The 15624-nt window shown below is 34.3% G+C and overlaps 1 protein-coding gene across 4 annotated transcripts in view; it reads left to right on the forward strand.

Annotated features, from left to right (window-relative positions):
• Window positions 1-15624, forward strand: part of CFAP47 (cilia and flagella associated protein 47) — a 223632-nt gene that overhangs the window by 129589 nt on the left and 78419 nt on the right. For all 4 annotated transcript variants that reach the window (XM_015884388.2, XM_015884397.2, XM_032449378.1 and 1 more), the window contains one exon: window positions 12628-12725. In XM_015884388.2, the coding sequence (XP_015739874.1) occupies window positions 12628-12725 (98 nt within the window). The remainder of the gene's footprint in view (window positions 1-12627; window positions 12726-15624) is intronic.

Genomic DNA, 15624 nt, shown 5'->3' on the forward strand with positions numbered 1-15624 from the left:
TGATACGGTGTGAGTATCAAGAAATGTGTTAAATTCTATGTTTGTCGTCTGTGAATGTCTGCTAGACATTATGTAGCAATGATCTGGCAAAAGGTAAATGAACTGTGAGATTCTGAAATGTGTCCAGCTAGCAGTAGCTATGCTATTCTGTTACCTGAGAAGGTACTTCCAGTTGTCATTGCTTCTGTCTGTTAAAATGTCACATTTCAGCTCACATAAAAAATGTGAATCAATTTGCAATAAATATTTCTGTGTTCTTTACCTTGGAAGCATCTGTCAGACCTCACTTTAATGTTTAATGTATGCTATTTGACAGTCTATAGCAGCCTTACAGGATCCTAAGTATTATTTCACTTGACAAACATAGTTAATACTTTTCAGGTACGATTATTTTAGTTTGGTATTTTGAGACCTGAATAAATGCTTGTTTATCTGTATGGAAAGGTACTTTTGTATTCCTCTTCTGTTCTACAATAAGCTATATTAATTTTCTTCCACTGAACTTTTGACCTATGTTTTTCCATGAATGCTACACACATCTGAGTCTCATACTTGTTTCAACTGATTTGCCTAAGTTTCCTTTCCTCTACTTCCTACCAAGAAATTTATAGGGAGATCAACAATTTTTTCTTTATTACTCCATATAATGTCTTCTATGTTGTGTAGTTTACTAAAAGCTTGATTTATAAGTAATAATTCATGGATTGTCTTTCAAATGATCTTTTCTGTATGCAGTTCAAGCGTTAAAACAGGTAAAAATGTGAGCAGATTCTGTTCCTATTCCCTTTGTGTTTTGAATCTGTGTTTTAAATTAGATCATTCTAGCCTGATTGGAACAGAATTACTTCTCTCAGTCTATTTCTAAATAGTGATCAAAACGAAAATCAGAATGGTTTACAGCCATACTTGGTTGCAGCGGTATGCTGGATACATAATAAGGTAGTCTAAAATAGTGGAATTAAACATTTGAAAATTACAGTTATTCCACAAAAAGTGAATAGAGTCAAGCTGTATGTCCTTAGGTGCCATAGAGACTACATTTAGAGGAAGTATATTAATAAATAATTCTTAGAGATCCAAAATGCATTTCCACGCACAGTTATGAAAATCTCTTTCTTAATTTTTATTTTTTAAATCTTTTCAATTTCCTTTTTCCTCTGTTTTAGGGATTTACAACAGCTGTAATTGTTTGGTGCTTTGTTTGTATTTGGCAAAGTAAGTGGATTACAAATATACGATTGGAATTCCTGTTAATGTGTGTAGCTATGCCTATGTGATTTAGGAAGAGTGCTTCAGCTTTCATAGTGTTTTTCATAGTGTTAAAAATATTTATAGGATTGCTTTCACTGAACTCTCATTGTTTAACAGTTCCTTATTTGTCTACCAATTTATTCAGAAATTAAGAGGTACAGCATTTATCAGTGTTAAAATTTATGCTTCCCACTGTAAAGAAGATAGGGGGATGCGTTTCTGTAATTATGGCAAGTAATATCCATTAAATTAATGAAGGAATGGTTTTATTTAGTGTGGAAGCATGGAAACAAAATTATTTGATGCAAAGATTAATGGAATTTGATGTCATTTCTTATTTTATTGTAAACATAAATTGCATGCAGAAATCTACACGGTTTTACTATAGCATAATGAAAAGCTGCTTACTTAACCATCAGGATTCATATGAATCACTTTTTTTTTTTTTGAATGGGCTTGTAAAGAATTAAACCGTTTTTCTGAAATGGCTAAGGCTTCTTGATGCTCAAAGGAGACAGGCTGAAGAGGTCAAAAAGTGGTCAGAAAATTGTACTCAATAATATCTTTTTCAGAGAGCGGGCAGTTGTCATCATAGAGTAATCTTCATTTGTTTGTGTTTGCATTGCCTTTTCATTTTAACTTAGGAGGCCAAATGAGATGTCTAGTGTGTGGCAGAGCTTGTAAGGGAAAGTGACTCAAATCACAGTAAATGTGATTACAAGGTTCTTATCAAGGTAAAAGGGTGATATTAAGTAAGAAAACATATAGATACTTGTCAGATCTAATCCCTTTGCATTTTCCTAGCTGTATCTGTAGGAAACATTGCAGTAATGATATATCAGGGTTGATAAAACAACGCTGGTTAATTTTGTAATTTTGCCATACACTCATTTAATGGAAAAACATATTTTATTGATATATACAGAAATAGTGTAATGAATGATGTTCAGAAATTCATTGGTAGAGCATGAGTGTAATTACTGTAATCCTGGTTTATCATTACATAAGGAAAAAAACATTGATCTGGACTTAGAATGGGTTTTGAAGGAATCTATTTATCATTAGAAAAGCATGACAGAGAATTTACAAGTGAAACCTGTCAAGAAAGGAGGTCTTTTCTCACTCTAATCTCTTGTAGGTTTGTATAGTAAAATAAAAGTTAACTCACAGTTAAACGTTGAATTAGAAATTCATATATAGTCCAGAAAATACTGTTAACTTAGTTTCCCAGTTAGTACTTCTATCTATAAGGTTTGTATTCAAAATGAGGCTATGTTGTGTTCACCATTTTTGGGGGGTTAAATATTTTGAAAACCTGTTGAGTTAAAAGGGAAATAATCTATTTTGCTCTTGAGCACTGCTGTTTGACTCTAGGTTAAGAAGGATATATTTTAAATTGAGTGACCTTTAAAACAAAAAGAGAAAACAAAGAAAGTGCCATGTTCCTCTCAAAACACATCCCATCAATATGTATTCCCATTAGCAAACTGCAGTGGAGTAAACCTCTGCTATATGACAATTCCATGTTAACTAACCTCTTTTTCTGTAGTTAAATTTTTTTACAGTATCTAAAATCCAAGATATTTTCTATAATCCAGTTCATTCAACGTATTTTTTGTCCTGAATGAAAATGAATACTGCTTGAAGTGTTAGATGCCTTCAATGTGGAACAATTTATAAGAGGAACTACTTGCTCATGTGACACAATACTGGCATAAAATGGTGTAGCTTTATCTTCAGAAAGCTTATTTTGAATGTGTGGTCTTGGCATTAATAGAATATGATTTGGAATTTCATAACAAAGAACATTTAAGAACTCTAGGTGAATTTTACCACAGCATACTATATCTAGAAATCACAACTGCTGCAGAACTTAAAAAAAATTCTAACAGACTTAGCTGCTAAGGCTTGGAACTGAGAGGTTTTCTAAACCCTTACTATTAAGTTGTGTCATATTTGTGAGCGCTCTTCTGAGACTGGAGATTACTAATAATAAAGAGTGGGCTCCTGTTCTGTGCCATTTTTCCCCCTGCAGCTGTTCTGATCTGCCTCTCACAGAGCATTGTGTCATACTGATGTACTCATATTTCATTCAGTAATTTGTGTTTGAATAAAACAATAGGAAAAATGCATTAATTTTGTAGTAGTCATGCATTGCTTTAGTTATGAAGGTTTTCAGAAATTACAATAACCTACTGGTTTCATGTATGGTATTTCTGCTACACTGAGAAAAGATTTGCTTTTCCCTTCTGTTCTTTTTCTCATCTCATTCCTACTGAAATGGTTTATATTGTTTCTTATGCATTCTTAGGGAGTAGTGATGATTACCCTAACCCTCCAAGTGTGCACCCAAGGAAGATGAGGGACCCTGCTTTCCATAATCATCCTTAGCAGCAATATATGCCGGCATAATAGGAATGAGTAGTGATATTTTTGGTCATTATCTGAGTCTTTATAGGTGGTGCATCCTCAGAGGCAGAGTTACAGTACATTAACTTTGGACTTTCCAGTAATTATTTGCCTAAGTAGACAAAGATTTAAAAAATTTGTTAATTGAAATAAAGCCAGATCTGGGAAGGAAGGAAGAATCAATAGGGCTTCTGAAAAAGTCTTAAGAATGGAAGGTTAGCATATAACTTGTTTGCATGAATTGGATCGAGAAATTGACTGATACGTATATGCAGTATATGGGATTGGCATTGCATCTTTTTGGGACTGTAATCCAAGTTTTGCACATGTTAGCATAGTGCCAAGAATTAGAGTTTTATATGAACTAATTGTGAATTGGGAGTATGCTAAGGCATTTGGTGGAATATGAGAGTATGGTAATTGTCTAGGGAGTTAGCTGCTTCTGGCAAATACATAGGTTGCTCTGAAAGTAATGCTTTCTCTTTACTTCCATGGAAACTACAACAACTACAAAGAGTTCAGCAACACTGTTCGATTGAGCTAAGTTTTAGTTACAAAACACTGTCCTTCAACTTAGCTACCACCATTAGCCATGCATCTTCTGTGATGAACAAGGGCCTGCCTGCCACACTCATATAAGTCTGCATCAGTAGAGGTAACCCACTGTTGCTGACACCAGCGCTGAAATGCACCACCCACTGCCTCTATTGCTGTACTACCTACTGCCTCTGAAGTTGTGGGCTCAGATAATACATTAGAAGACATTATTTTCATAGCAGCCCTCGTATTTGCTTTATTGATGAAGTCTGAATGAGCTAAGCAATCTTTCCTAGATCTTTTCCTCCTTTAACATTGTAAGTTTTTCCCAACGCTTTTAATGTGTCCTAATGCCCACCACTTGTTATCTTTTCCATTCGGAACATGCAGATTACTTTTTGATGCAATTTTTTGTGAACAAGAATATTATAATCCTTGTCTTTCCTTAGAAATCTTTCTGAAAAATATATATATTTAGCATTACTTATTTTATGAATTTTAAAATCAGACTGACTACTAGGATTTTTTGTGCTTTCATAAGCCTTTTTGTAGGTGCACAATAATTACCTGCTTTTTGAACACTTTTTTTTTTTAATAGTTTTTTTCCTCTCAAATTGTTCTTTTATTTCTCCTTCTATGCAAATGCATACTTTTCCCACTCTTAGACTAGATTATCCTGTCCTCTCTTTAGCCTCAGCTGCTTTCTTTTCCAAGTCTTTGAACTATGGTAATTATAATAATCAAATAACATTCTTAAAGCAAATATAATTTATCTTCACATTAGAGATTAAACAGTGCTTTAAAAGCATCTTAGCATTCTAAGCAACCAAAACACTTCACCATATCATTCTTCAATTATATCAAATTTATTCTAATTAGTGAAAGGTTCCAGTTCATCTTGCTTGGTATTCAAATTGCTAGAGCCATTACATAGTAATCTTCCCATAAATTCCCCCAAAGTTTCTGTTCGTGATGGTGGTCTAATTTTGAGTTTTGTCTAAGTAGTAGAAAATTTTAATCTTCTGGACTAAAAATAATAGATTCAGAGAGCAAATAATGGAAGGTTAATGTAAGTGTTTTGAGAAAGGCACAGGATATAGATGTCTGATCTGCAGGGTACTCCCAAACATACAGCCTCTTCTACTTGAAAACTACTTGTGTTCCCAAAATCTGCTCAGTTTATTTTCAGTGGCTCATACATGATAGACTCTTTATGCAGTAGATTGCTTTGTCCCCTAAGTGGCCACTTCATCCTACTTCTTGAGTGAATGTTCAGTGGTATGTGATGCAAACCTGGGGCTCTTTTCAGTGTATGGCCATAAGCTTCTAATAAGGAGAGGGTCCAGGAGAGGGCTGCAAAGATTATTAGAGGGCTGGAGCACCTCCTCTACGAAGACAGGCTGAGCGAATTTCAGCCTGGAGAAAAGAAAGCTGCAGGGTGGCCTCATTGCAGCCTTCCAGTACTTAAAGGGAGCCTATAAACAGCAGGGGAGTCGACTCTTTGAAAGGCTGGAGAATAGTACAACAAGGGGGTTTTAAGTTGAAGAAAGGAATACTTGTGTTGGATGCCAGGGAGTAGTTTCTTACTCTGAGTGGTGAAATGCTGGAACAGGCTGCCCAGAGAGGTTGTGGATGCCCTGTCCTTGGAGGTACTCAGGGCCAGGCTGGATGGGGCCCTGGGCTGCCTGGTTCCCTGCCTGTGGCAGGGTAGTTGGACCTTGATGATCTTTGTGGTCCCTTCCAACCGAAGCCATTCTGTGTTTCTATGATTCTATGAAAGCAGGGTCAGAAAAGGTTATTGACATTGTGGTCACAGTTTGTAAGGTTTATGATGATACTTCAAATTTGTTCTTCTAAGATACATCTCCCAACTAAATGACAAATATTAATACAGTGCATTTTGTATTCTTTCACTAATCCAGTGTATTTTATTACTCTTCAGTATTTAGAATTGTCTTAAACTTTGTGCACTTCCTGTTCACATATGTCACATTGCCTGCAAAGCAGAAAAAAAAAACCTGAGAGAATCTAATGCCAAATATATTACTTGCATTATGATCTGTTTTTGAACTCTGGATAATATCTATACTTGTATCACAAGTGGTTGGTATTTGGATGATGTACTAGCATATTTATCGTAGAACAATAGAATATTGCAAGTTGGAAGGGACCTATAAGGCCACGGAGTCCAACTCCTGACTCCACACAGAACCACCCAAAATTCAACCTGTACATCTGAGAGATTTGTATAGAAGCTCCTTGAACTATGACTGTGTGGGGCTGTGCCTACTGTCCTGGGCAGCCTGTTTGATGCCCACAGCCCTCTGGTGAAGAACATTTTCCTATCACCTAGCTTGACTGTCCCCTGATGCAGCTCCATGCCATTCAGTATCCTCTGAGGATACTCGCCATGCCACAGTTTCCTCAGGGAATGCTATGCCATTTGTAGCTGACTGTAAATTTATGTAGATAGATCCATGCAAATTGCATATACAGTATTTTAGAATCCTGTAGATTCTAAAATAGAATCCTGTAAGAATAAAATGAATGTCTGAGGAATATTAAAATATACAAGAAATGCATTAAATGAACGTTCATTGCTAAGGTTACTCAAATGTGTTTATTTGCATAAAATAACATTTTAGATCAGATTGTCTTGCCATGTAATGCAAAAGCATTTTTAAAAGCTATACAGGTTGTTTACTTTTACTGAAAAAGTATAGCCTTCAGGTGAAAAAACATAAGTTAAAGAATAAAAGTGTCAACTTTAAATTAATAACTGCCTTGCAAGGAGAAAATACAGATACGTTGCTTTTCCAAGGATGAGTTATTCCTCACATAGTAAAAATGGTTATTAGTATCTGCCTTTTTGCATCATTTTGAGGTTCTAGCATAATAGAATTGCAACATTCTCATAATGTGTCAGTGTTGGCTTTCTCCATAAATTAAGTTCACAGTTTCTTCACATGGAAAACAAATCTGGGGAGAAATGTCTAGAGTCAGTTAAAATAACATTTAATTTATAAGTTGTTTTCAACAGAGTGACGTGTCTACTGAAAGACTGCACTTCTCAGCTGGGGCAATCAGGTTTATCTAGAGACACCATTAAAAGAAACATGCAAAATGTTATTGTAAAACATATGTTTTTTTGTCTGTCTTTGGACATATTTTAGCTGGTTGGCATAAATGTGAGCTTTTTTAAAAAAATAAGTTGGAATAAACACATTAAATTTATGTTATAAGCACTAGCTATGAATATATAACGGTAGAAAAACTAAAGTTGTCAGGAAAAGTCTGCAGGAAAAATATTAGGTCTTTTTTGTGTAAGTCTTAGAATGCTAAGGCTAGTCAAATTTGAAAAACGAACAACATAAATCTTCATCTCATCTGTTTGAAATAATTTATTTTATAAAATCTTTATTCTTCATCTAATAAATCAAACTAAGTAGACATGACCCGTATGTATAGCTGATCGGTTTTCATGAACAGCAGCTATTGTCTGGATGACTCTGTGAGGTATTTGCATATGGGCAGGAAGAAGTCAACGTTTTGATTTTTCCAGTCCTAACAGTGAAGAGCTCTTTATATGTTGAGAATGATCACATATTTACATATCATAGAGGTATAGGTAAAATGTATTTTAAAGTTAAATTTCATATTCTGTAAAGTACAGTAACCTATGATAAGAACAACATTTAGGTTATCCAACTAAGGACAATTTATATAACTAATAGCCTTGAAAACTTTTTATAGAATGAAGAAATCAGCCTGTTTTATTCCCTTGCCTGTTACTGCTAAAAAACATATCCCAGAAGACACATCTAAGAGCATTCTTTAATGATATACCTAAATCTAAACTTGAATTTATTTCTTTCATTGCTATAATAGCTCTGCAATCGTTAGGTAAAAATACTGTGAAAGAAAAGATGTTGAAATTGAAAATATCACTTTAATTCATTTTTGCTTAAATAATCATACCTATAATGTCAATATGAGAAGTCTGTAAAATTGGGATAAAGTGTTTGAAATAATTTTATTTATTCAGCTGTTCAAATTATCCTTCAAATCAATATCTACCCTTGCAAAACACCGCCAAGGCCTAGAATTTTCAGCAGACCAAGGCAAATCTTCCTTTATCATCAGTGATATGCAGTGCAGCTGAATGATAGACAGCTGTATCCAAATCATGAGAGAAGTCTCCTTCTTTTCTATTTTTAACCCAATATATAACTGTTGATGCTTGGCAGCAAATTTAATGGGTGACATAACAGGTATAGGATGAAAGGAATTTTTAGGGAAAGGATGAGGAAAGGGGGAAAAGAACAGAAATCTCAGTTTGTGGCTGACAAGACAGTAACATATTCTAATCCAAGTGTGTAGAGGAAAGCATTTAGCCAGTAAAAGGAAGGGGATTTCACAACTAGTTTCTCTTCAGGAAATCATCCAATGTATAAAATTAAAAGTATATAGCTTTAACAAACACAGGTTTCTTAAGCCAAATTTTTATAACATCTTGAAAATTACACAAGCAAATGAAGATATCAAACAGAGGAGAAGCAATTTGTTTGCATTATTGAAAAGTAGGGCAAAGTTCTTAGCTGGTTGGATGTTCAACTATGGAGGAAGGCAATTCCTATCAAAGGAATTGCCTTGCTGCTATGAAGGAATAGATACAGGAATATGGATTTTTGTCTTCAAACTCTGTAATAGAAATTATACAGCTTCCTATGCTTCCAGTTCTTTCACATATGAAAAAATAAGGGTAAATTCTAAAAGACAAAAAAAAAAAAAAAAAAAAAAAAATTTCTGTAGTTTCTGACATAAAGGATACTGTTTTGCCCTAACCATTAATGACAGATGCCAGACCATATGACCATAACTAGCAAGGGCAGAAGCTTTCTGACCAAGAGAGAGGCTGAGGGAAAATAATTGTGGACATTAAATTGTTTGTGTAAATGCATTTTTTATGTTCAGAAGATTTTTGCTCACTCCTTTTAATGCTGGTGATTTCTCTGTAAAGTACTCACCAAACATTGTTTTGTTTCTTTTAATGAGATCTGACAAGATCATGACTTGTTGCTTGAATGAAGCAGGCTAAGGATTTTTCTGTCATTGAAATCTGAGAGTGAGATGATAAATATGGTCCTGAAGTCAAGCCAAGTTTATCTCCTATCATGGACATGGATGAAGGCCACAAAGGTGATCAGAGGGCTGAAGCACCTCTCCTATAAAGAAAGACTGAGGCAGCTGGAGTTATTCAATATGGAAAAAAGAAGGTTCTGGGGAGACCTCATTGTAGATGGAAAGGAGAAGGCTTTGAACTAAAAGATGGGAGATTTAGTTTAGCTGTCAGGGGGAAATCCCCATAGAAGCTGTGGTACCCTATCCCTGGAGGCACTCAAGGCTAGGTTGGATGGGGCCCTGGGCAGCCTGAGCTGCTGGGGGCAGCTGTGCCACGGCAGGGGGTGGGACTGGGTAAGCTTTAGGGTCCCTTCCAGCCCAAATGATTCTACACTTTGGCCCTGAGAAGGGACTTGAAAAGCATTCAGAATATCAATGCCAGTTTAGAGATGAAGTTGTGTAATGGGTATGCATGTGTTTGTGTTTGCAGTAATATTCCTTGTTTTGGGTTGTAAAAGTTGTAAGTACATCACATTCTGAACTGAGACATTTCATGTGATGGAAAAGACATATCTTGGAATATTTCTTAATTAGAATAAAAATTTTCTGAGGTAGACAGAACTGCCTGTTTCTACTGCTTGTTTTTGAACATGTGGAAAACAAAAAACAAGGATAGATTTAATCTTGGTCTGTTATTCCTATTTGACAGTTCTGATGCTTGTAAAAACATTTAAAAGTTTATATGTGAAAAAGGTATGCATGTAAATGACACAGACTGAACACAAAACAAAAGCAACACTTACAGCCAACATGATATTGTTAAATAAATAAATAAATAAAAATTGGATGGATGACTGTGGAATAGGGATCTTTTTAAGAACTCTACATTTTTTACCATTCTACCTGCTATTACATCTAAGGTATCTATTTAAGCATCTCATTTTCCAAAGGGTAACATCAATGTGTGTGGGGAGAGCTGGCTAGGGGCTGCTATTGAAGGCCTACTGTAGTGCAACTAGATAACCTCATGGCAATAAATGTTGTCTTCCAAAACTTCTGGTTAACATAAAATCCCAAAATATTTGACCTAATTTTGTCTATCTCGAGGTTGGTGCCAGACTAAGGAAAGAAAGAAAAGAAAAAAACCAATAGTCTCGAAGCCCAAAACCGTCTACTATATACATTAGCAAAGGATTTGTAGCAGGCTTATTTTCAGTCATGCAAATTCTTTGAATTTGAAACAGAAACAGTATTTTGCAACTTAGGGAACATTCAAGAGCAATTGTTGTGAGTTTAATCTGCTTATATGAACTTTTTCAAAGAGCTATTGCTTTTGTGGATTTGACAACAAGTGATTTCTGAGTATATTTGAGTTTAAGAACTAGATAATATCTTGTAAATTTCCTTGAAAAGAGAAGAAATTCACAGTTAAATTAGGCTGTAATAACTTCATGACATTCACGAGTATACTTGAAATAAGTAGGCTTTCTGTTAGCTCATCCAAACATATTATATGGATAAAGACCTGAGAAGAGACTCATCTGTAAAGTTACTCTTTGGTATCAGGTTAAAAGCTTACAGAGAGCAAAACTGAGGGCTTTATTTTTTGACAATGCAAGTGAGCGATAAAAGCAACCTTTCAGACGTACTTTTACTGAGTAAAATTTGACAGAACATCAGTTTACACAAATTTAGTGAGTAATGCTAAACAATACTTGTATGAATACAATAAACAGTTTGTATCAAAAGGTCCTCCTTAAACAGAGAAGTTCTGGCTTGTTTGTTTGTTTGTTTGTTTTTGTCCCAGATGTTAAGAAAACTGTTTAAATGAAACATTTCATTTGGAGAAGTAGTTAAAAATCTGAACACTATTTTTAAATATGCACAATGTATTATCTCCCACGGTAGCGGCTTCACAGAAAGGTCATTCTTGGGCTGAGATGTGATGTTTCTTTAAGGTCTCTGGAAAAAAAGCCCAAAAATCCAAAACAAACAAACAAAAAAACCCAACACAAATTTTTCAATCTGATCAAAAGGGAAATGGATTTGAAAATTCAAATGCAAATAGAAATTTTTTACTTTCTTACAAAAATAGCTCAGAATACTGGACTTCAAAACTGTAAAGAAAGCTACTAGACCTAAAAGCTGTGCTTTTATTGTCAGAGTTGGGAATTAAAGTAGCCGCATGCAACTTTATACATAAAATGCAAATTTATACATAAAAACATGTAGCGTGTATAATATAAAAAGAAAGAAGTCAAATAGATTTTAATGTCTGCATTATGACAATTCTGAAGTACAGAAAAATGATTTAGGAAAGTTAAGACTGCAAAGGAAAAGTGTTCTGTGGCTTCATAAATGATCTCTAGACTTCACAGAGGAGTGTTGCAAAAATCCAGGTGTGGAACAAAGGCTCAGAGCTTTCTTGTCTAAGCTAACAGTCACTCTGTTAAGTGTCATAAGGTTTGGTGCATTTCAGCTTCTGTATATATTGTGAGAATTTCCACTGTTCCTTTTTGGACTAGCTAATACAAAGTACTGAAGAGAATCAAATCCTCTTGTTTTCTGTGTTACTCTGTTTACTCTGTGACTAAATGTGGGATTATAGAGTTTATAGCATAGTTTTGTTTGTTTGTTTGTTTGTTTTATGTTTTGTTTATTGGCCACAGTCTTAAAAGTCATTATTAACAGAATTTAGAATAAGATATCTAATAAGATATTATTGATACTCTATTGTTTTGATGAATATATTCAGCGTCTTTTTGCTTTCTCAGTCTCTTGAGTGCAATCAAAATATTTAGAGCAGAGGACAAGCTGATAGGAAAATAAATTACAGTATAAATCAATGTAGGAACATGTTTGAACATGTATATGAGGATGGATTCCATGTAACTGAAAATTCTGATCAGTTAAACAAATGACACAGTTTTTGAATCTATTGTGAATTACCTTTTACTTAATTAAATCAATTAGATTTTTAAAATGTTTTCTTTTCTGAAGGAGAACAGTTGTGATATTTAAAATTGTGAAACAACATAATATTAAAGTGAACTCATTTGCCAAAGTGCTATTTCCTTTCAATTTGTGTACATATTGATTTTGCTACTCTTTTGAACCCAGGCAAGACAGGATTAGATAGGGCAGTTGACTGACAGCAATTAAATCAATCTGTGATTTTCTTTGTCTCCAAATGAGCAATGACTGGCAGTTCTTAAAAAACAACAACAACATTTCTCATTGATTTGAATGCTGCTGGGACCGATCACCTCGTGAGATGATTTATGGAATGTTTTATTCTTTTGTACATAGGAGGAAGTTCTTCAAATTGCCAAGTGTGGTTTTCCTTAAATATTAACAGCATACCTGGAGAACCTGAAAGGGTGATAGATGTGAAATGGAGAGCTCTGGTAAGATTACTCTAAATGTTTAATTTTGTTTTTCAATTGCATTAGGAGAAAACATAATCTTACTATTGTTCTGGCTGCTATCACAGAAGACTTACTGGTTTTATTAGGTGACCAGCTGATATAAATGCACTGATATGAACTCAAATGGATGCTTGAAAAAAAGTGGTTACTTTACCCCATTTAAATAATTATATTCTTCTGCTGTAATCTGTATTTAGTTTTGGATAGTAGATGAATTTGAAATCCATAAATATTTCAAGCTGTTTACATATTGACCACAGTAGGATAAGTCTCTTTTGGTACCCTACTTCCTTACACATGCAAAATTCATTAATTGTTGGAATGTACTTAATCATATCTGTATTATTAGATAAACATATACCTTCACTCTCAATAAAGTAATTAAATTATATTAGGATTTTTAGGAAAATGACTGCATAATATTAGAGAAATCATGTATTTTAAAGCACTTAATTGTGTAAAGACAAAATATTTCTTGGTTTTCAGAGCTGTTATTTTAAGTATATTCTTTAATTGCTTGTTTATTACCTAGTAGCCCTGAATTCTGTATGAACTGTAGACAGAGAAGAAACACTGACTAGGAGTGATGCAAGTTCTAAGGGACTGACTGCCCGATTGCCTCTTCCAGTGATAGATGCTGTGGAGGGAAAAGAGTTTGCTCAGTTGATTTTGTGTGCCAGGGTGGAGAAAACACACAAAAGAAAGTAAACACAAAAGCTAAATTAAAATAGTTTGCAATTTGAGACTTTGAAAAGAATAATGTAGATTTTTATTCTGCAGCACCATGCTTTGCCTTATATCATTTGCTGTTCTGAATGTACTGTAAGAAAAGAGTAAAGGAAAAGCTAGATTCAAATTATATAATTTACTATATTTTATAATATCTTGTCCAGGGGCATTTTAACTGTGCCTCTTAATTTTGATTGTAATTCAGTATGAAAACCTGCAAAAGGCACTTATAGCGAAATCCAAAATATTTTTACAGTGTATGAGGTGATGAAATTATTGATTTGAGTAAGGAGAATTTCTTCCTAGTGAAAATAAAGACAACAGAGAAGTAGCTATACCCCTTCTTCAGATCTCTGTGGGAAATCTTGTGGGGAAAAAAAAATAACAACACATTGCTGAATTTTGTAGATGACAGAAAGGTTTTGGATTTATAGTGCACATGGTTACTGTTACAGAGTGGTCTGAATTGAGTAGTTGTATGCCACGCAGTTTGTTTTGGAATGGGAGTGCTTTCTGTCTTTAAGGAGACTAGGATTATTGTAATTAATTAGTTAATGTAAAGAACTAATACAGTCTACAGCTACTAAAAAGTGGTCAAATACAAGCAGATAGCAAATAATTTTTGTGCTACTGTTACTGAAATATAATTCAACGGCTTCTCATGTGTTAAGAACTGTGCTGAAGGAAATCAAAGGAAATGCATGAGAAGCATAGAAAACTATCAGGGGTATGTACATATAGTGTTGTAACTCTGTAGCTGTTGAGTTTTCTGTTCAGTCTTTCCATTGCATGAATAACAGTTTTTTGCCTTGATTTTGAAGGGCTCACTGAGCGTTGTAAATGAACCATCCATTTTATTTTTAGGTATGTTTTTATTTTAATTTGATGCCCCCTGGTTATAGAAATACGGCAGCCAGTGAACAGTTAAACCCTAACCACTTTCTTCATGCTACTCATGTTTTTGTAGACTTCTGTAATATACATTCTAACTTACCTCTCTTCCAAGATGAAGATTACGATAAGTTATTTTTATTTATATTTTTCAGTTGAAACTTGTAGCATTTCTCCAAAAGTGCTAAGAAAATTAAACAGATAAAATCAGTAGAGAAAGATATAAGGCCATTTGGATTTTAGCAGGTCCTCTATCTGCATTAGTCAAAGTGGTGATGAGATAATTAAGTGGCATCTTAAGAAATGTAACTTCTTAAAAAAAATTGTGTGCAAGATAGAAAAAGTCACAAAAGTTTTCCATAAATGAAGTTTAAAAGATCAGATGAAAAGCAACAAGAGTTGTTAAATTGTTGAAATGATTCATAGCACAGCATCCTCTTGTATCAAAAGTCAATCTGTGACAAACTTGCTTTGTGGCTATGCCTGGCCATACAAAACCACTGGCAAAACGACTGAAATGATCTCTTAGAAATGCTGCTAGACAGATCTTATTATTTGTTTCAGGAGTCAAGTGAGCTGTCCTGCTCATAACCTGCAATTGCTACTGGGAATTGTTACAGTATATATGGAATTGTGATTCTGTGAATTCAAAACGCATAAAAAAGAGATTTTGCTCTTCTTCATCTATTAAAAAAAGAATATTTTGCCACGTGGGAGAATAGGTTCTCTTCTGGAGAAAGCAGAATCCCTCTGGAATTTGGTTCCAGTTCATCTTTTTCTGTTCAGTGTGTGCAAAGCAAACATCCATTAAGTTGGAACTAGTGCTGATATACACCCCTGTGAATATAAGAATTATTGTAAATATTTTCCAGCATGAAAATGTGAATTCTAGCAACCAAGACCTACATGTAGCCTCTAGTGAAAGGTCTGGCAGAGTGAAGTAATCTGGTATGAGAAGGCTTTAGTTTTCATAGTTACAGCCTGTTCCCATTCCTAACTTTATTACCACTGTTAAATGTGTGCAGTGAGACTGAGCAGTGTGTGGCATCCTGAACACATAGGAAGGTCTGGTTTAGCCTAAGTTTCATTTTGTGAAAGATACTTTAACTTTTCTCTGTGTAGTCTTTGTCTGTTTTGGGTTCAAATGACTTTGGCTGTGCATTCTAAATAATTAGGAATTCATTTTGCATTTTCTTTTTTTCTTCTTTTTTTCTTCTTCTTCTTCTTCTTCTTCTTTTTTTTTTTTTTTTAAATATGT

Source organism: Coturnix japonica, chromosome 1, assembly GCF_001577835.2.
Source record: "Coturnix japonica isolate 7356 chromosome 1, Coturnix japonica 2.1, whole genome shotgun sequence".
In the NCBI taxonomy this organism is placed as follows: Eukaryota; Metazoa; Chordata; class Aves; order Galliformes; family Phasianidae; genus Coturnix; species Coturnix japonica.